This window comes from Dromaius novaehollandiae, chromosome 1, assembly GCF_036370855.1.
Source record: "Dromaius novaehollandiae isolate bDroNov1 chromosome 1, bDroNov1.hap1, whole genome shotgun sequence".
Taxonomy (NCBI): Eukaryota; Metazoa; Chordata; class Aves; order Casuariiformes; family Dromaiidae; genus Dromaius; species Dromaius novaehollandiae.
The window spans coordinates 12,957,470-12,982,737 of NC_088098.1; the positions used below are offsets into that span (position 1 = coordinate 12,957,470).

Sequence of the window (25,268 nt, forward strand, 5' to 3'; positions counted from 1 at the left end):
CTTTTACATACCCTCAGTCAGATAACTTGTGCCTAGAGCTCGGCTGCATAATTTTAGTCCTTACTGGGGGATGGTGCAATCTAGACTAAAAATCTAGCTACAGCTGGGAAGAATTTGAGGGCTTCTGTATAGTGGCTTAAGTGCAGTGCGGGGAAGTAAGTTGTTATCTACTGAAAGGCTCTAAATTATTGTAGCTATATTGGAGCTAATTTAATAGAGAGGTCTTACTTCATTTAAAGCCGCCCACATAGGTCCTCACGGTGCTGTCAGATCTCTTTTTGCGGTTCTGATATTCAGGTTTTGGTCCTGCAGCTTCACAGGAGCAGACTGCGATTCTGCCCTGCTCAAAGGCCAGCTCAGCAGATCAGCTGCATTTGTCCGAATTTGGGTGGCTCAGTTTAGTCTAAAACTAACCAAAATTAAAAAAAAAAAACACACCAGAAACTGTTTCACTCTGGCAGAATTAGGGAGCAGAACTTCTAGTTTAAGTTAATGCCAATTTACATCAGAATAGCTTGCTTTTTTGACACCTGTCTAAGCACAGGCACTGGAGAGCTTTCTGGCCATGGGGTAATTCAACATTTGCCAGCTAACTCAGAAACTCAAATACAAAATATACAGTGCAGGAGCTTTTAGCTGGAGGCATTGACTGACCTGTGCCATGGCATGTGGCAGCAGCTGGGGAGACTGAGCGATTTTGGGTGTGATCAGCCACGAGGAGGGAGCTCGGCGCTCAGCACGAGCTGCTGCAAAGGCTGGCAGGTACCTAACAGGGCCCTTGTACTGCTGGGAAAACGCAGGGCTCAGAAACGTCCTGGTCCAGCTGGCGAGGGCATTGCGATGTTAGTGTGGCACCATCTGAGCAGCTTTCATACCTCTGAGCGCACAACTGGCCTTTACAAAACCCTGATAAAGGCTGAGCTTTCAGCAAATCATACGTATTAGTCAGACAAATTATACCCCCCGGGAGGCTGATGATCACTGTCGTTTCAGCTAAGAAAATGGGTAGGGAGCTTGCTTTGACAGCAAATTGTGGCAACCCAAAAAAAGAAAATGTGCTTATGTCAGGCCTTAGGAACAGGGCAGTGAATTGGCTGAATGGTAGTTACACATTTCAGAAGTCTGTCTGTTCAAACCGCTTCCCATGTATGTAATTTATATATAAAAGCCATTATTACTGTCTTCAAAGTGCAGAAAAGTCCACTGAAATTTCTGAGAGATGCTATTTTTAAAATGAGATAGGCATAAACCTGCAAGCGATTGAGCACTGTAAACCTTCTTCTACAAATGGCCCTTAACTCCAAAAATAAAACACAGCAGAAAATACAGCCTCTAGTTTGATGGTGAGAACAGGGATAAGGAACGGCAAAGAGTCTCAGCAGTGCTGGATTACTCATATCCCTTCAGCTGTTAAACCCTTTATAACGAAATATAGAAATGAAAGACACTGACCTAATAGAAATAGGGGCAGTGAATCTTTTAACCGCTGTCACCATGGGCGAAACCACAGCATATTAACCGTATGGAATAAAGTCTCCCGCACTGTTCAAGCAAGGTCTCCAAAGTAGCTTTTGACCAAGCCCGTTTTGTGACAAGGGACCGCAGCACGCAGCTGGTTAACGCTGGAGGGGAAAGCGAGCATCGCCCCGCAGGAGGCCCTGCCAGAACAGCCCCCCGCAGCACCGGCAAGGAGGGCAGAGCAGGGAGACGTCAGGTGGCAGCACTGGCCACGGATGTAAGTAAGGATATATAGCTGTGGATGTATAAATAAATATATATGGATACACAAGCAAAACGTGGCAGGGGGACTCACTCTGTTATTGACACCTCTCCTAGGAGCTGTTTTAAAGGGAAAGAATACAAGCTAGAAACAGTAATATCAGAAACTTTTATTTGTTGAGATTTGTAGCTTTACGCAAATACTGAACCAAAGAAGAAATCGTTTCACATTTCTAATCTGCAGGCAAAATACAGAAACACAGAAAAGATTAGTCTGTATTAACAGTTAGATAATGAATCAATCCTGCTGCGGGAGGAAGTTTATGCATTTGGGAATTTTCTTAAAAACTAATAAATTCATTCTTTTTAAATTACATTTTATTCTATGTGCACAGATATGCATTCTCTGTTGGTTCTCATTTTTATGTTTAGTATGAATGTACGGTATAGGCTAGTTTGTGTACTAAAGCAGGTAAGATAATAGCTCTGAAGCAAAGGCCATATCAAATGTCTTTTGAAGTCAGAACTCTAGAATCTTTCCATTGCCTTCAAGAAAAGCAAGGTCATTCTCAAACTACAAAAGTCCTATAGGTCTCTGGTGGGAAGCCAATTTTAATTCCTAACATTTATTTTCACTAAGCTGTTGTAAAATCCTATGTTAGCAGTTAGACATCTATAGTAACCCATGGGTATAGTAGTAGCTAGATAGAGATACATAGTTAATAATAATTTGTAAGCAAACAACCAAAAATACTTTGTCTACCCAAACTGAAAAAAATCCAAATATGCCAACTAGATGAAACACACTAAGAACAGGACAAAACTTTAAAGTATCCCCTCTATACACTTTATATGCCACTCTAATTGGTCACTATTTTTCTCTCTCCTTCATTATATGAACGTAGTTCAGAACCTTTAGGGTCGTACTGTAAGCCAAGCTGAGATACTCAGCTTCAGAAGCAAATGCTGCTATTCGTGCCGCACTGCCTGTGCCCGCAGGCCGGCGCGCTGCATGTGCTGGCATTTTGTGCCCTCCAGCAGCGCCTGCGGTACTGAGAGGAGGGAGCCCCTTGGCGCTGCGGGCACAGGGGCAGGAGCTCCCACGGCTGCACAGCTGCACGGTGCCACACTGGGTGGCAACATCCACTTTTCTTACTTCTGTAACAGAGCTCTCGGTCTGTGAGCAAACATCGCACCTGGTACTGTGAGTGAGCTGCTCTCTTTTCAGGGCTTGCTGTAGTGAGCTGCTCTCAGGCGGAGCAGTGTGGTCTTTATTTTCCTCCTCTATGGGTGGTGAAATAGGGTCTTTCTGTCGAAGATGGTTGGATTCTTCCATAGTCAAACGCCTGCTGGGATGGAGAGGCACCGTTCCAGTCTGAGAGGTCTTGGGGGGCTCTGTGCTTGCTGAGGCTGAGGTTAGATTGGCATCGTCTGTCTGGAAGAACTGTTCATTGAGATATTCCTTCTTGTCAGCTGTGTCTTCCTCTTCACACTGTTGGAATAGAATTGTGTTAACGCAACTGTTAAAATAATTCAATAACTAAATACTAGAAGTTTATTTCATTAACTGAAAGGCCAGGACTGTCTTGAGGTTTTTTGCATTCTTTCCCTAGGGACATGCTCCCGGCTTTGTTGGAGAGGAAGTGGGTGAGGTGGACCTTTGTTCTTACCCATATTTTATATTCTTAAGCTGTGGCATTTATGTATTCAAGAATGGCTAAAAATAGGCAGTGTGTCAGATTCTCCTCCCTTACAGGCATGTAATGCAAGGCAGCTATACATCATGGAAGAGAGCAGAAGCTTGCTTAGCATCTTCTGACATGCATGTTATTGTAATTCTACAAGGTCTGCTATTATCAAGACACTAGACCACATATCTGTTAAACTGCAGTTAGTTACAGTTAATTGTTTCTTGTTTTCCTCACACATGACATTGCCTTGTACAAAACAAAGCTATAAATAAGATTCCAACTTCATCCATCCTTAGATGCACTCAGGCATACAGATGTCATTCAAATGAACCCTTGCAAGCCCATGAAGAGCTCACCATATCATGACTAGAGCTGAAACAGCTGTCCATCTGCCTAGGATAGTAACTGGGAGACTGGCTGTTCAGTGATGATTCCATGTCTGAAAAAATTGCTCACACTGAAAGAAACGTTATTCACCAAAAATCCCCAAAACATCCAACTCTCTCAAACAGAGCATGCAGAAGTAAACACTGTGACCACTTCTGAAGTAGTTTTAAGGCAGTGTTTAGAGAATGAAGTGTTAGTGATGCTGTTCTAGGCCCTGGCAATAGCCAGTTCTCCTCCTTTCAGATCCTCACATCTTAGCAGAGTGCTTGAGGTGGGTGTCTCAAGGCTTCAGCTGTGCCTGCAATCAGCAGCCTGCACTGGCAGCAGAGCCAGGCTACGCATGGGGAGGAAGGGCTCTGCAGAGCTGGGGCAGTGAGACAACGCAGCAAACTCCCCACACACATTGGCTGACATACAAGTAATGTGGACTGTGGCCACGTTTTTTTCTCTTGGGGACTCCTTGGGAATCTTCTGCTCTCAAATGCTGCCAGCGCAGCTGACCTCTACAGCTACTGAGGGAGCAAAGAGGATGTGGGATCTCCCTGCTGCCTCTCCTCACTCCATGCACACGTGGGACTGCCACATACAGTCTGGTGAAAAGGAATACAGACTAGCAAAGACTAGACCAGTAAAATGGTGTCTGTCAAATATCTAAAGAAGAATTAATACAAAAGCAATGCCTGAGATATTTTCCAACCAACGGAAGTCTGAAGGAATAGAAAGAAAGAAAATGACTAGCTTTTACCTGGCACTATTACCAAATGCCAGTGTTCGTAAACTGGAGTTATGGTGATCAGATTAACACTTTTGACCTCTCTAGTGGATTTTCTTTAGCAGTAAGCCCTACCTTCAGAGCTGGCTTTTAGTTTAGGGGATAGCCTTGGGGAAAATGAGACAATGACAAACGTGGATAATACTCACCAGAGAGAAGCTAACCCGAATTTATGTTTTCAAAGAAAAGCAAATACAGATAGTTCTTAGCTATCTAACAATGCTAGTCTTCCTTATACAGTGCTGCATGAATCAAAAATACAAGTACTCATCAAACGTAACATCCTAAAAAGATGAAAACACTTCTCTCTGGCTTTAAAAATAACTGTTTCAGTTTTATACGTGGAGAAAAAAAATCTGATTTTTGACTTAATAATGTATAAACGGTACTAAGCCTTCTCCAGCTCATGAAGGTTTGGACTCATTCCAAACACATACTCTTTCTCTTGTGTTATTGCGATCTTTCAAGAATAAGTAAAAATGTTAATAGTGAAAGTTCAGCTGGATCAGCAGCTCAGATTAAGTGAGGAACATTCAGTTTCTCTATTACATAAAGGAAGCCACTGCACTGTACAGCAAATTATTGTAAGAGGTACAAAACCCATGAGCAATACTGTATGTTTACCAGGGTCACTTCTACTGGCAAACTAGCTAAGGAAGTATTTCTATGTATAGAGGTGTAAAGCTCCTTTATAATACTGAAGAATCCTATAAATAGTGTCTGGACACTGCCTGCTGAGACCACAGTGCAAAATCCGACCTTAAGGGTAAAGCATAACTTATATAACCCATTTTAGGCATGCACTTAGGTGTGAATCAAAGCATGTAAATAAAGAACCTGTAAGCGCTATTTGAACTACTTAACTAGAAATTGTTCTTGCTGGACTTGTGTATAAACAATGAAGGAAGAGAAGGTTCCACAGAAGTTAATTCAGAAAAGCTAAATTTGGTTTGTAACTGGTGTGAATATCCCTCCTCCACCCCAAATAAATGGTGCAAACACTTTAGTAGCAGGTAATACAAAAAATATGTCTCTTTAAAAAGTTACCTCTTCAAATCCAAAGAGCTGGTCCTGTCTCCAAGCTGATTCTTTCACGTCTGAGTTGTCACTAAGGGATGCAAACATACAGTTCTTTGGTAAATGATTTCTACTGTACTTCTATTTGCTTTCTGAATTAAATTCATCACTGCTGCTGATCTTGCAACACATTTTCAGCACTGTATTAAATCATACAGTATTGTTATTTTTAAGCTTAATTTTTGCCTTATGTAATCCCAAAATGCTTTCCACTATTGAGATCGTCGAACTTATTTCTGAATCCTGCGATAAAACACCACAAATCTGGTTTTCACAAACTTCACTCCTTCTACAAACTTCTACTCACTGCTGTAAAATGTAATGTGAGGTGATGGAAGATAGCACCACTTTGTAAAATGGAAAGAATTACGGACCAGCAACTTTAACAAAACTGTCTTGATATAAAATGTGGGACACTCACATATGCTGAGTTTAGTCCAGGGAAGGCAGCTTCTCTAGACTTCCTCTGCAGTCAGTGGAAGGAGACAGGCTCTTTCAGAGGGCAAATCAGAGCAACAGCTTAACTTCAGGGCCTCAAAATTGTCCCATGAAGGAATCTTTCTCTTTACTGATCATAGAGAGACGGACAATGGTACACATGACTTATGTACACGTAAGTTTATCTGTACTATTCACTCTTATTTGCACTGGGTAGTATTATTTAGAATCTTGCCTTCATGGTCTCTCTCAGGATTTCTCCCATTCAGCAAAGTCTCTGCAGCTATTGCTAATTAATAGATTGACATTTTATGATACTCACCTCTTTGTTCTCGAGTGGTTCTGCACATTTTCCTTTAAGTTAACCATCTGCTGATCATGGTGATAAGTAAATGCCTCTAAAACCAAAAAGTAAATCTTGATTTTATAATGCAGTAACTTTTAAAAATAATTTTATTAATTGGATCTCAAACTAAATTACTGCAGTCCCAAGATTCATGACACTTTTTAAGTCAGGGTAGACACATCTGTGGTTACAATAAACATGTCTTTAAAAGGAGGAGACAACACAGAATTTATGTCCTTAAACTACTGTCACTCACCATTTTTTTCAAGTTTTGCAGGGTTTTCTTTATTTTCAGAGGGCACAAAGTAGTACTGTCTCTTGTGATAGTCCTGCAGGTAGGTTTTAAGAGATTCTCCGTTTTCCTTGTAGCTTGGACTTGAGGCATTGTTACTTTTAAATAAAACCTGTTCCGGAGCTGTGAAAATGCCTTTAAGGTATCTGTCTACAAAACGTCTCTTTGCACTAACTGCAGGATGAACCTCTCTAGTATCATAAGTAAAACTTCTGTTGGTCATTTGATTTCTGTCATCAGGATCAACGAAAAAATTGGCAGTACTGCTTTGGTTAACAAAAAGATTAAAATGCCTTGTGGCAAGATTATTATAGACTGGTTGGCTCTCATCTTCAAACATTGCCAGAAAGGAACAATCATGTTCATCTTGGGAAGGTATCAGTTCTGCAGTTTCTTTCACAACACCAAAAAATGGCTCATTTATTCTTTTGATACGTTCTGGTTCTTTACTGGTGATTATCACTGGATTTTTGCTGGCAAAATTCATATAGTCTGGCCTTTATGAGGGAGAAAAGAAAAGGAAAAACAGCTTGCTCAGTACATAAATAAGCAAAATACTAACTGCTAACACACCAGATGATCAATTTGATGTTAAAAATATCAAAGACTTCCCTTTTACTGCATGTCACATTTGCTTCTGTCCCAAATGTGTGTTATTTCAGCTGAAAAACTTTCCTGTATTTTATTTCCATTTTATAGAAAGGCTGCTTTAAAAAGGGTTTTGTTTTATATCATCTCTGAAAATACCAAGGCGTGGAGTACTTCCTCCTGAGTAAGGAACTGTGATTTATAAAATCAGCCACAGTATGTCACTGCTGCTCCACTCAGCTGGCCAAAGAAGTCCACTTTGGAAAAAAAAAGAAAAAAAAAGAGCAAGATAGCTGCTTCTGTTTATAACAAGTTAGTCTACAGTTGACTCCTGTACTGAAAGCCCACAATAAGATCCGTATATTGTTTAGTTTGTGTTCTCTTCAGTGAAGTGTCTTCCATTTGTATCTGAGGTCAGTAATTTTAATTTGGCATAGAATTTTTCTATTTTATAGTGAGGGGACCAGTCACGCATTTTGTTTTGCCCATATTTCCCTCCCCCATTTATGGTAGCCATGGTTTTGGAGGTGCCATCATTAAGTTAGCATTATTAAAATGATCTTCCTTTCACTTACTTGGATCTTAATGTAACATTTTCACTCCTTCTTTTTATGCTTCATCTGCAGACTGACACTTCAGAAAACCTGAGCAAAAGGTCTCAGAGGTTTCTGAGACACAGAGAACTGGCAGAGATGGTCATTCAAAGCATGCCTTTTCTTTAAAAACTTTTGAGCAGTAAGTAACGGGCCTTGAAACTTGAAATGCAGTATGGAAAACCTCTTGCTAGAGAAAAATTCTGTAATGTTTTGATCAGCAAATACTTAGAGCTAGATAAAGAGCCTAGAGAACTTAAAGAGAAAGCAGTGTCCTCTACTTACAGAAAACCCCATAAAACAGTTCTAGAAGACTAAACATGCTAGAGCACTTTTTTGGAGAAACTTGGTCATGTTATCTAAGTTAGGAAGGTAAAAACATTTTGTGAAGTAATTCAGAAGCTCTTTCTTCAGTTCAGCTGAACATTTTGTAATGCTAAGTAAAAATGAATAGTAAATGAGGAAATAGCTTACGCACTATTCAGAGTGAAAAATATCTGCTATTTTTAAATGACAACTAAAATTTGTAGTTAATACTTAATAAACTTGAGGGGCCACAGCTCTCAGACATATATACATTCATTACAAAATCATCAGTATGTTACAATTACATTAAATCATTATATAAATATATTTTACTTATAAGTAAATTACTTTATATAAATATATACTATCCTTTGACTTCACAGTGAAAGAAACTCCCTTCCTAGGAGAACCAACAGCTATTGAAGTAAAAGAATTTGTGGGGATAATGGATGAAAACCAAACAAGAAAGATCCACAGAAATGGATCTGAAGAACAGCTGAAAAGGAGATCTGTTGTTAGTGAGCCATGAATGGGCAGAGGACATAACGGAGCTGGAAGGAGCAGAAGAGTGCAGGCCTGGAGGGCTATGGAGAAATGAAAGGGGCGTGCTAGGTGAGAAAAGACTATGTAGGGCTTTGGTGTAAATACGTTCATCAGGAACTTATCCAGATATACAGCAAGGTGAATATTATCATCCTTTTAGGTTCAGCTAAAGAAAGCTAGGAGAAAGTGGAAGAAGACAGAAAGAGAAATTTAAGGTGGCTGAGATGGGAAGCTGATGTGTCCATTCGGTTATCATGTGGTCAGTGCAACATGAGCTGATCAGTCTCTTGACTTCCCAGGCAAACAGGCTGCAAGTACTTCAGGAACAGCAAAATAATACGATCTTTGTGTGGTTCTATCCAGCCAAAGCTAGAAACAGATATGAACTTTCAGCCAGAAGGCAAGTTTAGGGAATAAAAAGAATGGAGGAAAATTAGCTCTGTATGATTCCAAGGTCCAAGACAAGAACCCCTGGAAAAAACTGAAATTAAATGTTCACTATAAATGTGTTTGGCTCTAAATCCCCTGTTGATTAAAAAGATATTTATTCAGTGCATATAAAAGGAAAATAATTCTAGATTTCTTTTTCTCTTTTTAAAAATAAAAGTATAAGTTCACACAAAAGTGTTACTGAACCAAATTTTTAAAAAGCCATAGTAGAAACATTTATACACAAGAAGAAAAGTAAATACTTTGTTCCTGGAATCCCAGATGTAAACAATGGAGGTGGAAAAGTTGCTCAGTCGCAGCAGCATCAAGGTCATCAGAAAAGCACTTGCAACAGTGAGCAGAACTAATGAAAGCAGGAGCAGCTACCTGTCCCTTGGCCCCTCAGTAAATCAAGCTTCTCTCAGTGAGTGAATTCAGTAACACCATCTTGCTCATGACACTGCGAAAAATGGCTCTTGGTTCCAAGCGCCTATCTAAAATCACATTTTACTACCTTTCAGCAAATTTAAATAGTTTGTTATGTTCAGTCCTTCCATTTAGTCTCCATTTCCTCTTGAAAAGCACCAAACAGTGAAAAAATCAAGTAATAACACATTTCAGGTGATCTTAGTATTTTTCTTATTTAAATGGGACTGTTTTTTCTCTCTCTAATGTAAAATCACTGCCTACCTACTCAATGGCTTAAACAGTTCCTGAAGCACTGTACCAGACTTCCTGAAGATACACTGGCTTGGGGTGTTTGAAATCCAAGGGTCTCGATCAGAAATATTTCCTGCCTGAGAACATGGTACAAGCTGTCAAACTGTGCATGTATGCAATACTTACAATGTTTTAACTCTTAAAATACTGTTTGCAAACAAGGTAATTTTTAACCTTTTTATTTCTTCTTTATAGTAAACACCAAAACCTGCCTATAGCTCAGCTGAGCTCAGTGCAGCTCACACTTTTCCATGCTAGCATGTCACTGTCAGTATGCAAAATGCCTGTTTAGCATCACATATTTCTGTAATAACAATGAACTTGATAAACTTGCTGAAGCTGCACTAAAGATCACAGAATAATTTTGTGTGGCAGGGAGGTCCCTAGTACAACATCCTGCTCAAAGGCGTACTAGCTGCCAAGTTACACCAGGCTGCTCAGGGACTTGCCCAGACGAGTCTGAAGATTTCCAAGGACTGAGATTCCAGTCTCTTTGGATGACCTCTCCTGGTGCTTAACCACTTTTGTGACAGTATTTTTTTTCCTACACAAACAGAATTGCTGTTATTGAAACTTTTGACGTTTACCTCTGGCCCCTTCAGTGTGCACCTCTGGGAAAAGTCTGGCTTTGTCCTGTCTACAACCCTGTTTAGGTTGTGGAAGGCAGCAGTTAGTCCCCCGCTCTGGCCCCTTTAGCCTGCTCTTTCCCAGGCTTTGCAAACCCTCCTCCCTCAGCCTCCCCACGTTCATCATGTGCCCCAGTCTCCTAGCAATTTCTGTGGCCCTCCGCTGGTCTTGCTCCAATTTGTTGATATCTCTTTTGTACTTGGGGTCCCAAAACTGGACATGATATTTCAGACGTGGTCTCAAACATGCTGATCAGAGGGGAGCAATCGCTTGTCTTTGAGGGCTGGGTACGCTCTTTCTAATGCAGCCCAGCATGCAGTTGGCCTTCATTGCTACAAGAGCGCTCTGCAGACTCATGTACAACTTGTTGTCCACGAGCACCTCCAGGTCCTTTCCTGCAAAGCTGCTGTCTGCTCAGTCAGTCCTCCACTGCACTGATGTGTGAAGTTATTTCATTCCACAGGCTAGACTTTGCATGTCTCTATTTATGAGGTTCCTGTTGGCCTTCAGCCTGTTGAGGTCCCTATGAGCGGCAGCCCTGCTCTCCACTGTAAAGATTGCTCTGCCAATCTTGTGTCATGCATGAACCTGCTAAAGTGCCGAGGGTGCATTCTGTCCCGCTATCCATCTCACTGATGAAGATGTATTGGCCTTGGCATTAACCCCCAAGGAATGCCATTACTGACCACTCACTAGTTAGACTTCAAACCATTGACCATTACTGTGAGCATGATGGTACAGCCAGTTTTTCCAGCTACCTACTGTCCACAAATCTAATTCATATAGTCTCACTTTGGCTACTACAAACCCATGGGAAACCTTGTCAAAAGCCTTCCTAAAGTCAAGGTAAATAATAAACGCTACTTTCCCTTATCCATAGTCATTTCATTGCAAAAGGCAATCTGATTGGTCAGGCATGATATGGCCTTCTATGCTGGTTGTTTCCAATCACCTTCTTGTCATTCATGTGTCTGGAAAGGACTTCCAGGAGGTTTGGTTTCACAGTCTCCCTGGATGAGGCTGACTAGTTTACAGTTCCCTAGATCATGCTTGCCTTTTTTGCAGCTGGGCATAACATTTGCATTTTTCATGTCATCAGAAAGCTCTCCTCATCCCCACAGCCTTTCAAAGATGATAGACATCTGCCTTGCAGTGCTATCAGCCAACTCCCTCAGCATGCACAGATGCACCTTGTCCAGTCTGTGGGCTTGTGTATGGCTGTTTTTCTAGGGCTTCTCTAACTTGATCCTTTACTATTGTGTATCATACCTCTCTCCCCCAAACTCCCTACTGGGCTCAAAGACATGCCAGAGAGCTGAACTTGCCAGAAAAGCCTGAAGCAAAGAAGGCCTCGAGTACCTCAGATTTTTCCATGTCCATTGTCACTAGGTCACCCACCTGATTCGGCAGTGGGCTAGGATTTTCCTTTTGCTGATGACATGCTACAGAAGTCCTTCTTGCTGCTCTTCCCACCCCTTGCCAGTTCCAGCTCTGGCCATCCTAATGCCACCCCTGCAAGCCCTGGTGATGCTTCTCTATTCCTCCCGGGTGACCCATCCCTGCTTCCACACTTCCTTCTTGCGTTTGAGCTCAGTGAGGAGTTCCCCATGCAGCCAGGCTGGCCTCCTGTGCCTGCTTGCTTCCTTGCACATTGAGGTGGATTGTTCTTGTGTTCTGAAAAGGTTGTCCCTGAAGAACAGCCATCTTCCTTGGGCTCCTCTGTCCTTCAGGTCAGCCTACTGTGGGTTCCTGCCTACAGGTTCCCCCAACATGCCAACGTCTGCTCCCCTGAAGCTCTGAAGTACTCTTTCCTTACTTCCCTCAAGATCTTAAAATACCACTGATGATACACATAGATTTTTATTATTTCCATGCAAATAATGTATTTTCTAGAAAGAGTCTATCAGGAGAATCCCTTTGTATTTGCTATATTTTTCTAATGCTGATTCTTTTAAGAACCCTGAAATTAACAAAAAGAAAAAAAAAAGAAAAAAAAAAAGAAAAATATGCCTTAGGATAAATAACTTTCATTAATTTCTTAAATTAGACACTGCATGATTGCAAATTAGGTCACAGTGACCACCTGGAATCATATAACACCCAACTAATCGTATATGCAAGAAAGCTGTATTTAGAACTGCAATATATATCAGTTTTCTTTACCCAAATTTATGAGCTAAAAACAGAAGAAAGCCAGCAATATGCGACTAACCCTCTTTCTGCAAATATCAACAACACTGAGAGCTTGTGAACAAAGGCTCAAGGTAAGCCTATTTCATACCAGTAAGACAAGAAATATCTGTATATGCTGAATGTTCATCGCCACCAGCCTACCAGAGATATTGACCATTTATAATTATCTTCACCATTACATTAATTCTACAGCCCAAACAAATAGAAGTTATTTTAAATTAATTCTGCTGAAATGAAAAAATATCTATCAGACCTGTTTTTCCTGCTTCTCCTCATAGGTCTGTTCCCAAGGGTTCATTAAAAACATTAAGTTTGTGTTGAAATTTTCTTTTGAAGATTGTGCACAGTTAGAAGACCAAAAAACCGAAGAGGACAGTGGACAGCCACTAAAGGCTGTTGCAGTGTCATCTTCATATTCCATACCAGAGTCAGCATAAGTTAATTCTGTAACTTGTGATAACTAGATAAAACACAGCAAAGGGATATTTCATTTATCTAAAACTATTCTGATGCAAGTATAAAGTTCAAAGTAATCAGACTTTTCTATATCTTTTACATCTCTTTGCACATATACCAGATGCAAGAGAAAATTTTCATGTATCCTGGTATGATCTTTTTTCACCAAAAATGTGTGGTAGTAATGGCCCATTTCAGGGAAACACGTAACTACTTAAGTCTAAGCATGAATACAAATGCTACCCTCAGGAGAGATGGGTATGAAAATATTTTTAGCTTTAGGCTTGTAGGCAAATGATTTGCTGAACTGGTTCTTAAGCAGTAAAATGAAAAATATTTTACTGTGGTGTGGAGAAAACTGGCATGTTTTGTGGCCAACAGTGCCACCTCAAGCAGGTCAGAACGCAGGAGAAATATGGAGGCAAAACAGATGAAATGTCATTGCATCCACAGCCACATAGAAGCAGCGCCTATAATCCAGTCAAAGGAGCACAAGCTACAATTGCAGTGCCTTGTACATAAATTGACAAAATCCTTGTACCACAAAACTACAAGTTTCTAGCAAGCTGAAGATTTTGAATTTTCTAATCACATCTTTCTGCTTATTAAAGAAGATATAATTATTTGAAGTTGACGCACTTCACCCCATGAAACTTTTAAAAATAGTTCTTTGCAATAAGCTGGCCTTAGACTTTATCTTTTGATCTATACTTTAAAGTAGCTTTCTGTGTGCTCACTGCAGTATCATTTAAATCTGTTCATGCAAGTGGAGATTGGAGACAAACTTAGCTGTCATTTTGATCTGGTACTTCTGGCCATGCTAACTGAAAAATTGCCCCTACACCTTCAGGCAACGGGGGAAAAGAGTAATAAAGGAAAACTAACTGAATGTAATATCCAAAAAAGTAGTGGCAGCTCATGGTGATCTTGGCTAAAATATATTAGACAGCCCAACTTCTCAGTTCAAAGTAATTCTTCCTTACTGAAGCAAAAGGATCTTCTACTACTAGAAACATCTATCTTTCTCACTCTAGCAAAACATAGTTTGACAACATGATTGGGTCAGGAACATACAGAACAATGCTGATTTAATTTCTTTTGCAAGCATCATCTCCTGAGGGTCCTCTCTGATACAGGTAGCAGAAGCAATAGAGCTATAAACAAGTTTGAGTAATCTAAACTGAATGCCTTTCTAACAGATTTACTAACTTGGGTGTTTTTTTAAATACAATAGTGAAATGTGTCATAAAAAAGCCTAAATTCCACCTACAGAATGCTTTTCACTGTAACCTCAATTCGTGTATGAACTTCCCAGTGGTATCTGTTAAGACTTGTAGATATTAAGTCTCTCTCAGAGACTCATTTTCTTCTGTGCTGCTCCCATTTCATCAAACTGTTATGCATATTGTTTTCAATTTGCCTACTGTTGGCCTCAGTCTTTCCCATAATCTCTGCCCACTGTGACCAGCTTAGAGCACAGATATTCTTAAGTGTTTTGGAAAATGCCTAAAACAAGGAGAGCCTTTCAAGAAGTAAGAAATAACAGTAACAAGTGCAAAACACAACAGGCAAATAACATCTGAATATAGCCTTAAATAGGAAGCCTTCACGTGTTTCGATACACATGAGATTTAATCATTCTTTGAATAATCACTTAAAAATACAGACAATGCTCTATATTTTTTAGCTTGAAATCAGTGAAAACAATAAACTTACATTATGCTGGTATTTTACTTTCTCTGAAAGATGCTGCCTTCTGCTGTCCAATACTCGTTTTTGTAGCCTTGCAAAGTGAATTAAAAAAAATCTATGAAATTTAAGATTTATAAAACAGAAAAAACTAAGTAGAATATTAATTTCAAAAGAGTTTCGTAATATTTTTTCAGGCATTTTAGAAAAAGCCCTTGTTCTTAAGAGATTCTGAGCAGTGTGTCTATGAATCAGTCACTTAAGGGTATCTAATTTTGGGTGGGAAAACAGTGAAAGTGGAAAATGCTGTCTGAATAGCTTGCTCTGTGAAAGTAAGTTAGCGTATGCAGGATTTGCATGACTAAAGAAATACAATTTTTTAAAGTCTCTCAGCTTCATGTATAGTTTAAAATGTTTTTGTTTATTCTTTTATTGTAAGAGTATCACTGGAATATCAGGAATGGTTGTGAAGCTTCTTTATCTTAGAATAGTATATTTATTTACTACCCAAAATATATGCTTCTCAGTCCTTTCAAGGCAAGCTATACATGAGCACAAGCAGAAAACAGTTTGAACACCCACTTCATCCAGCTTGCTCCCCAAGGCAGGTAATCAACTACGGATCAGCCGTTCTCTCCATACTCCTGTGCTACAGCATTGGTCTAGACCCCTATTCCCAGTTATTCAGTTCCCTCCAGAGTTAATAATCACACATGAATTAACTCCTTATTAGTTTTATTTGCCATGATATTTCAGTAGTAACTCCTTTTAACTTTTTAGAAATCAGATGGAAGAACATCATGAAACCTACTTTTCAGAACTTCTTTATATCTTTCTATATATACTGCATATTTTATACAAATACCTGTTCTGGATGTCATCCAAGTTTGACGTATATTGTGTACGTGGTGGTGACATGGGAAGTCCTATGTTGTGTCTTCTAACAGGTATTTTTATGCCTCCAGTCATATTAATGTGAACTGGTTTCCTCGCGCTCTCTGTAATGAAAGCATTTGGAGTGTCAGCATTGGATTTGGAGAAAGTTTTCAGCTTCCTGAATTTTCTTACGAATGCAAAAGCCATTGTTTTAGGTTTCGTAATCAATTTAAAGCTGTATTTTTTGCTTTCTTTGTTACTAGCAATGTAAGAGCCCTACTTTAAGTGGCTTTATAGGATAAAATCATTTACTGTCAACTAAAGTGTATAGAAAAGGCTCTGTTGCCCTGCTCATTCACCTTCTATTCCTTCTGAGCATAGGGCAGCAAGTTTGCCACAGTCTGTCTTATGAATATGTCACAAAGGATAAGAGATAGGACTCAGGCTGCCTAGAGTTTTTTTTAGAGCATAATTAAGGATTTTAAGAAAGATATTCTGGGTATGAGAACTGACAGATGACTCTAAATGCCAAAAAAGATATGAGACAAGAAGCAGAATGGAACATTTAAAGGTAAAGGGAAAAAGAAATGGATACAGGGTAAAATAAATGAATGAAATGAGAAATGTGCCCAAGTCTGCAAGGCTTTAAAGGCAAAGTAGGCAGTAGTCAATGTTATTTGGTTCTTCTTATGTCCTGAATTTTTTTGCAGTCATTATTTTCATTTTTACTTACTATTTTAAAATAAAAGTAAATAAGATTATTTGAGCAATAATTTATAATGCAATAGAAGAGCACAAAGAACTGAAAGAATATCAGTAATTGTTAAGAATAACTGATTCTGTTAATTGTGGAGTCAGATCATTTGTACACTAAACTCACCAGCATTGTCCTTTTTGGTTGATATCTCGTTAACAACATACAGATTGAGGAGATCTAAACTGACTGCTGAACTTTTAGGAGATGATGATACTCCCAGAAGCTTCATCTTTGATTTAAGTTTCTTCTTTTCAAAGAATTCCTATCATTTTCAAAAGAGAGGTAAGCTTTTTCATAGAAGCCACATAGCCCTGGAGCAGAATATGCGATACTTTTAAAATGAGCATGCAAGAATTAGCAAACAATTCCTAATAATGAAAGCACAGAATTACATCTCTCCAAATTCACATACCCTACTATTATTTTGTTTATTTTGATTACCTTGAAAAAGACAGCACAGATACTATTTGTTCATCTTTGAAATAAATCACCGTTCTCTTGATGCCAAACCTTTGCATAAGTTGATTAAAAATGTTTCTTTAAAATAAAAGACATGTCAAAATCCTTCAAGGAAAAAGTTGTTAAAAATTTAAACTTGAGCTTTTGAGGCAGCTTATAAGCTAGTAAGCAAATCAGCAAGATTACATACACATGGCCATCTATAATGACACAAAGAGTTTATTGTTCTCCAAACTTGTCTCTTTGGTGGAGGAAACAGAGTCTTGTGACCAAAAAAAAAAAAGTAAAGAAGAAAAATCTCTATTACTGGGAATTTGGAAGGGCCTTATGTTGCAAGGAACAAAAACAAATATGACAGACACTTTAAATGTATCAGGCAAATGATTCTGTGTAACCCTAAAATACCAGTAGTAGCCACACGGGGAGCAAAATTTTCATTTTGCAGGATGCTAGCAGATGAACAAATCAAAACAATGTGACTTCTTCATTTTAACCACAAGAGGACGTGGAAAACTAAAGGCTATGCCAAAACAAAAAAATAATACAAGCTTTTCTCTAAAATTTAATTCCTCTCATGACAAAGGATTAATCTTGCAGCTTATGTATAGCTGATATACCCAACATGTATTTTGGTACCTATTTTCCAGTATAAACTATCAGATCACAATCTTTAGCGCTCTTGGACGTTAGTATCTGAGGAAAATACATATTCTTCAGTTAAGAATAATATCTGCAGTAAGTTAAATTCAGCCTGTGTACAAATTAACACTTCAAAATCCATATTGTTTTGCAGTCCACACCCTCTAACATGTTGTCAGCTTGTTTTTCCTTCTGTATATGCCAGTGCATCTACCGTGGGCACTGGGTGCTAGCAGCCTTCATAGCTACACTTACATTCTCTTATTTTTTGCCCAGCTGCCAAGGACTTCTCTTACTATACTTACAACTATCTTCTCTTGTTGCTTTCTCTCCCATTTCAAATGTCTTCTGCTATGCCAGAGATAAATTTGGTTCTATTAGTTCGCTTTCAGATTCAGTTAATACAAATAAGTTGGTCTACTTGTTTGAATGCCAAAGTGAAGTACCCAAAGGAATCTAACATGCCTTTATCTAGCCCCAGAAAAAGAGCTGTATACCATATATGTAATATGCTGGCTGACCATATGTTTGTCACTGTGAGGCTTCAAGCTATCCCTTGTGTATCAGCACATACTGGCAAAATATAGTAACAAAAAATAATTCAGTAAAACTTAAATTGCCCACATTCATACATTCATTCATGTCCTCTCCTACTACCTCCTCTTCTTGCTGCAATTCCATGTGGTAAACCCAGAAAAAGACTTCTGTCCTAAAAGTTACACGCAGGCAAGCAGACACATGACAAGCCTCATGCTCCAGTTCTTGAACCTCAGGCCAACTGCTTTGAAAGATTTTCCATAGTGAATCAACTAAAGCATTTACGTAACAATATAATATCCCTGATGGCTAGACCTGTTTACCTTTTGCTTTCGCCTTTCCTGCTTCAGCATAATTCTGCTCCTGAAAGACACAAATAATTATTATCTTAATTTTAAAAGCACAGCCTGTATTTCTTACCAGTGCTATTGAGCTTTGGACCCGAGTTGTTATGTATCATGATGTTACAACGAATCAAACCTTCAGGTAGATAAGTCAACACAAATCTGTTGAAGTCACTTCAACCCATCCTGGTTTACTCAGCTGAGGATATGACCACACTCCACCTCGGAGCTATCAAATATATTGTACATTTAGAAGGAAAAACTTTTAGGTAATTAACCTGCTATACAACGAATTATCAATTCTTAAATTCTTAGAACTCTATAAGAAATATTCATCAATATATTTATTTCTGCTAATTTTCTTTGTCATGGTGTAACATAATTGCAAAAACATATTAGCAGAAAAAACAAAGGAATACAGCACAACTTCCTACCTTTCAAGTCCTTAAAGAACATCATTGTGAACATTTTGTAAAGAAACTGAAAAAAAATAGATTGTTTACTTGTAGTAAAACACTAGAAACTTTATCTAGCTGTTGTTTGTGCTATATAGGAGACAGAATCTTAGCCTATGAGTCTTCCTTGTTAAGCCTACTTTTAAATTAGTTACCTACAGGACATACAGCACAAAACATCCATTTCTGATGGGGAAAACTGATTCTTGGACTAGAAGTCTGTATCACTACCTTGAACAAGGTGAACATGACTGCGATCTTTAGGGGAGTGGGATCAGGACATGTTTTCTGAGAGTTAAAAATATGGAATAACTGCTTGGAATTACAATTTTTAAATTTTTATCGTGTATCTAAAATTAGAGTACGATTTCTGAACTTAGGTACATAAAATTTACTCTTGAAATATGTAGAAACCCCAGTAACGGAGACTTTTTCTGACACCTAAAATGCAAATCCCGGATTTACCGGAGGCTCCCTGACAGACAATTAGCAGCAGTAGAAAGCGGCATAATGACTGCAGCTACCTGCTAAGTGAGTGCAATACTCCCACGTACTCCTTTTTCTGACAGGCAGAACAGGAGGATAGACCGGCATTGGGGACAAAGCTTATTTCAGACTGAAGCTCTCGCTTCCCCCTGCCTCACATGGGCAGCTATCAGAAACCTCCTTTTGCTAGGACTCCCAGATGCATACAGGGTTATTTCAGTTTGATTCTGTGTACACAGTTAGGATGATTATAAAATTCTGTTTAGAAAAGCTACTTTCAAACGCCTGACAAAATCCTGGGAGGTTTAACTTCCTAATAGATAGGCAGATGGTACAGCCCTACAGAAAAGCAGCTGAACATTATCCTTTTTATTTTAATGTTACCAGTCTATTGGTGATTATTTTACTATTTCAGCAAACCTCAGTAACTATACATCTTTTTTTCCTCAGAGAGTAATCACAGGCATGCGAATGACTTCATTATTCAAAGAGGCCTGGTGGATGGATGTTTCTGTAGCTAGTATATCAGATAATGGGATTATGTTGGTATTGTTTTCATTGCTGCCACTATATTCCTCACTGCCTTTGGGGAAAATAAATGTCCACCATTTCTTATAGCACCTTATCTGCAAACAGGAGGAGCACAGCACTATACTTCTTTCTCCCACCTCCTTTAAAGTGCTGTGCCTATTAAGACTGTAAGCTCTCAGACAGGGATTGCTTTCTCCTGGCTTTTTGCAGAGTCAAGCATGTGAGCATGATCATCTTGAAAGGGGCCTCTAGATGCTGCTACAATACTAATTAATAAATAAAATAATATTTTCAAATCATGTTCCCGAATGGCTAAATCTTCCTGCTTATTAGGCTGATTCCTTATTAACTTATAGAAAATAAGCCAAGGATCTGGAAATAAATGCTGATAAACAATTTTTTTTTTTTTAAGGACTATGATTATTCCTGACAGGGTGATGATAATAAGCAGTTTCTCAATCAGATAAATAATTCAATTGCGTCTTTTCATACTCTGTTCCCTGAAGAGATCTTTTTAAGGTGAGGAAGAAAGTTACACTGGGTGCCATCACTAACTAACTGAAATGGCTTCATCTGTGGAGCTAACGAAGGGAATCAAGGGGGAGAGCAAAAGGAAATCAGCATGTTGCACCAAGATGATAAAAAAACAGTGCCATTGAGCAAGGGAACTGCAGAAACTTTCAACTTGCAACTTTTTTCTGTTGTTTGTATAATTTGATGTGTTAAACAACAGGGCTTTTGATTTTATTTAATATGTACTATTTGGAAATTTACCTCTAATTAACCTTGCATTTGTTTAATTGTAATTATTTTCTATGTCAAGGCCCCTTGCCTAATTATTTTCTATGTCAAGGCCCCTTGCCTAAGGGAAAAGCTTGAGCACTTTCAATTCCTCACTAGCAGATATCCAGGATTAATTTCAGTTTTGGTAAAACTTCATAAATAACAGCATTCGTAACCCGTCCTGTTTGGTGTGGCCGGGCGTCTGCGTCCCTTCAGAGAGCCTGGCTTGGGGGGGACGCAAGGGCTGTCACCCACACCCCGGCCCTGCCAGGCCCGGAGGGGACACCGGGGCTGTCACGCCCAGCTCCAGCGCTCGGTCTCGCGCCATTTCCAGCAGTCCCCCGAGAGCTTCACTCACCGGCTGCCCCCGACCCAGTTCATCTCCACCACGGCGGCGTGAGGGAGGGCTGCTCGTGCGGTGCTGGGCCGGAGCGGGGTGGTGATGGCCGGCGGTGCCGCGTGGTCCCCGGCAGGGCCCTGCTGCCGGCTCCTTCCCCGCCTGTGTGCGAGGGTGGCAGCACGGGGAGGCGGCGAAGGATGCAGAAGGCCCCCAGGCAGGCTAACGGGGAGGATGGGGCACTTGGGGTGCTGCCATCCTCCATCTACCGCTGCCACCTCCCTGCTGGCTCCCACCAGAAACCAGTGCCATTCAGCAAGGGCACTGCAGGCCTCTGCTGCCCAGGCGGGTGCGATTCACAGCTACGTGGTGGGGAGTTACACAGCTGGTGACGTTTTATCTCACAGGCCTAGCCTGCCGTGTCACGGCGTAGCTGTTACAGCTGGCATGGCTTTTAGGGCAAGAGATAAGCGCCTCCTGCCCAGTCCTGCCCTGCCTCTCTCAGGTATTTTGAGGATGACGAGGGAGGCGGTGCGCTCGTCTCACTGCCCCTGCTGCCGCCCCTGGCGCCGGCTGAGGAGCGTTTCCTTCCCCGCCGCCCCTGCGGCTCCTCAGCATTACCTCAGCAAATGAATGTCCCTATCTACAAAATAAACGTTACAGTATAGATGTTTAACTTGTTAATACGATGTCTAAAAGGTAGCAAATCCCTTTTGCTTTTTAGTTTTTCTAAAGTATGATCCTAGAAGCTTGGTATTTTCTCTATCAATCGGCTTTATTCTTAATCTTCCACAGCATTATCTGGATTTAAAGGAAAAGACCGCACTTTTCTTTATACTTGATTTATTGAATCTGCAGTAGGAGTAGTTTGCAGAATCCCAGAAAAGCAATGTCGGTTTCAATCTATTATTTTTCAGTATACGAAATATTCCCTTCCTCAAATTATTTTCTTCAGACAAAGCTAAAAAGAACTTTCAAGTTATCATGAAATAAAGAATCAGTTTTCTCTTCATTGACGGCAAAGCAAACAGTGAAAGAAGACCTGAGATGCATACAACTCTCAATTTCTAATGTCTAAATATTGTGCCTTGACTGTCAGTATTTGAAAGCTTTCAAACATTGGACTGAGGGTTGGAGTGGTGTCATATGCTCAAAGAGCTGCAAGATATCAGTATTCATTTTTAAAGGGTCATGAGAATGAGTTTTTTGAAGCTTAGTTGCTTCTCTGTGAAGGAACTCAAGTGAAGTAAATACAGAACAAAGAGACTTCCTCAGTGTGTCAGGAACTGAAGTATTGATAGGAAGAAAAAAAACTTGAAGATTTCCCTTTTTGTAACTTCTTTAATAGCCATTTTTCAGTAGAACCACATCTCATGCTCCTTTGTTAGGAAAGTATTATACAAGATCTTCTCCAGAATAGCTTGCCAACTGTTACTAACAAAGAACAGTTATAGTCCTGCCCCAAAATTAAATACAGTACCTGATTTTTTTCCTCCCATGACATGGTTCTTCCTTCTCAGACCAGCTCTAGCTATCAGTAAAGCAGCAAAGCTGTCCAAGGCAGTGTACTGCTTGGTAAGACGAAACAGCCATGGTGCCTATTTTGCTTATGGAAATGCCTCTCAGAGCGCAGAAGCAAAGTCACAACCCTCACCTTACTGCCATCCTTCCAGCCGCAGGAGAAGCAGCAAGTCTGGCTTTCCCCAGTTTGCCCCACTCTCCCAGCTCTCCACCCTAGCTGCTGCTTGCTCTCTTCTTACTCTCTAAGCACACGAGCGGGCAGGACCACAACAAAAAAATATAACTTTGCTTACATTTCTGAAGAGCTTCGAACTAGTTTCACTTCCATTTTTATTTTTAGTCTTACAATTTTTAATGTTACAATAATTCTGGGAGAAGTGAGGGAAGCTTATCTCACTTTGCTTCTCTCTTTTTGGTCTCTGCTTCCTACTGTTCCTATTTGTTCTATTTGTTCCTATTACTGTTTTGCAGTTTCCAGGCTCAGGAAGTCTCCAGACAGAGGAGGCAGAGTTAAAGGCAGGATGTCCTCTTCTGCCTATCCTCCTCTGACAGCCACATCTCTCCAGAAAGACTGGTGGTGAGACATTGACCAGGCAACTTTTGGCACTCAGCTTTGAGTAAGTTTTTGCGGAATTTCTACATAACCAAATAAAGGAGAGGCAGGATGGGTGACTCTGCACCTAAGTTAGGCTCCTACTCTGCTTATGCTTTCATCCCTGGAGCAGAAGGAGATAAGTTACACATCTGAAATTTCATGAAGTGAAAGTGTGTGCCACTATCTGCAACGTTATTGTATCCTGAAGAGTTGAATTTCTTGCTTTCCCCAAGTAGGATAGTCTCTCTCAAAGGTGAAATGACACTGCTTGTGTAAAATACTGTATTTACTGGAGCGAGTGAGAGAGAAAGAGAGAAAAGATGAAGTTTCAAATCATTTCTTAGAACGAATTGCAAATGGTTCTCATGTTTCTTAATGAAATCTTCCATTGTAGCATTACCTCCCAGCAAGTGTCCTAGTCTGCTGATGATTATACCAAAGGAAAGGATTACTAAGCAAATGAATCTGTAATAAAAAAGAAACCCTGGGGACTCTCACAGTTGGGTTTAAATGTTTTATAGCATTACAGATGTTTTTTTGCGATAATTTAACATATTTTTAACTTTGATATTTGACCAAAATGTTTGATTTTCATATCTGGCTTTAGGTAACTAAATCCATCTATAGATACCTATATAAAAGATGCAGAGTAGCTGAAACAGTTTTGAATGTTATGTCCAGGGATGGTGTTTCTGGTACTTCTAAATATCAGGCCACACTAGTTTATATGCCTAAATATTGAACTAATTATCTGGTGCTAGGAACCCATGACTGGGGAAAAAAAAAGGTTTGTTCCAAGTGAAAGCTTTTGTTTGGCAACCCCAGTGCTTAAACTTCTTTGTTTACAGAATTGCATAGTGTTCTCCCAGCCACTGCCTCTCTGCTCACCCCCCCCCCCCCCCCCCCCCCCCGAGAGCTTTCCGCAGCTTGTGGGGAAACAAAGAAACACTGCCCTTGTGCTTTCAGTTGGTGTTTTAGCTCTAAAAGATTTCTTTTTAAAAGATTGCTGTGATATTGCAAAGGCCTGATAGTATCTGAAGAGGTTTAAAATAGAAGACAAAAACTTGTTTTAAAACAAAGTTATCCTTTTAAAAAGCAGTCCCTCTTGAAAGACAGATCTCTTTTTCAATTAATTTGATTAAAAGCCCTTCCCCCCCTTCACCTTTAAAAGGCAGATGGCCTTTTTTTAAAATTTACTCTAAGGGCATCACAGAATCACAGAATCATATAATAGTTGGAGCTGACAGGGACCTCCGGAGATCATCGCATCCAACCCCTCTGCTCCAGCAGGGTCAGCTAGAGCAGGCTGCACTTTGCGAAGAAATGTTTTCTTATGCTCAGATGGAATATCCTGTGTTTCAGTTTGTGCCCATTGCCTCTCATTCTGTCTCAGGGCACAACTGAGAAAAGTCTGGCTCCATATCCTTTACACCCTCCCATCAGATATTTATACACATTGATAAGAGTCCCACAAGCATTCTCTTCTCCAGGCTAAACAATTCCAGATCTCTCAGCCTCTCCTTGCGTGACAGATGCTGCCAGGTTGGTTAAGCCTGATTTCTACTTTGTAAATCCATGCTGACTTCTCCTGATCACCTTTCTGTCCCTCATAAGTCTGGAAATAGTATCCAGAATTAGTTACTTTCCCAGGGATCAAGGTGAGGCTGACTGGCCTACAGGTCCCCAGTTCCTCCTTTCCCTTCTTAAAGATGGGGTGACATTTGCTGTTGTCCAGTCCTCAGGAACCTCTCCTGATTGCCATGATATTTCAAAGATCATAGAGAGTGGCCTTGTAATGACATCAGCCAGCTCCCTCAACACTCATGGGTGCATCCTGTCAGGGCTCATGAATATCTGTATCTCCAGTTTGTTTAAGAGTTTTCCACAACCCAATATTCCTCCGCCAAGGGTAAGTCTTCCTTGTTCCAGACTTCCCTCTGGTCTCAGGAGCCTGGGATTCCTGGAGGCCTGCTTTTTGCCCTCCTCCCTCCTCGCAGGATCCTGAACATCGCCATCTTGTGGTGGCTGCAGCCAAGGCTGTCCCCAGCTCTCACATCTCTGGCCAGTTCTTCCTTGTTTGCA

At 40.1% G+C, this 25,268-nt stretch overlaps 2 protein-coding genes across 9 annotated transcripts in view; one reads left to right on the forward strand and one right to left on the reverse strand.

The window, feature by feature from the left end:
• KIF21A (kinesin family member 21A) overlaps positions 1 to 25,268 on the forward strand; it is a 241,115-nt gene that overhangs the window by 35,932 nt on the left and 179,915 nt on the right. The gene's annotated exons all lie outside the window — the stretch shown is intronic.
• Positions 1,886 to 21,539, reverse strand: REDIC1 (regulator of DNA class I crossover intermediates 1). The gene is given in 13 exon segments (XM_064505898.1): positions 1,886 to 3,211; positions 3,767 to 3,861; positions 4,954 to 5,029; positions 5,617 to 5,677; positions 6,407 to 6,482; positions 6,687 to 7,219; positions 9,872 to 9,978; positions 12,975 to 13,181; positions 14,894 to 14,960; positions 15,732 to 15,864; positions 16,623 to 16,761; positions 18,458 to 18,497; positions 21,092 to 21,539. Coding segments are annotated over 13 exon segments (2,178 nt in total). The 5' UTR covers positions 21,115 to 21,539; the 3' UTR covers positions 1,886 to 2,590.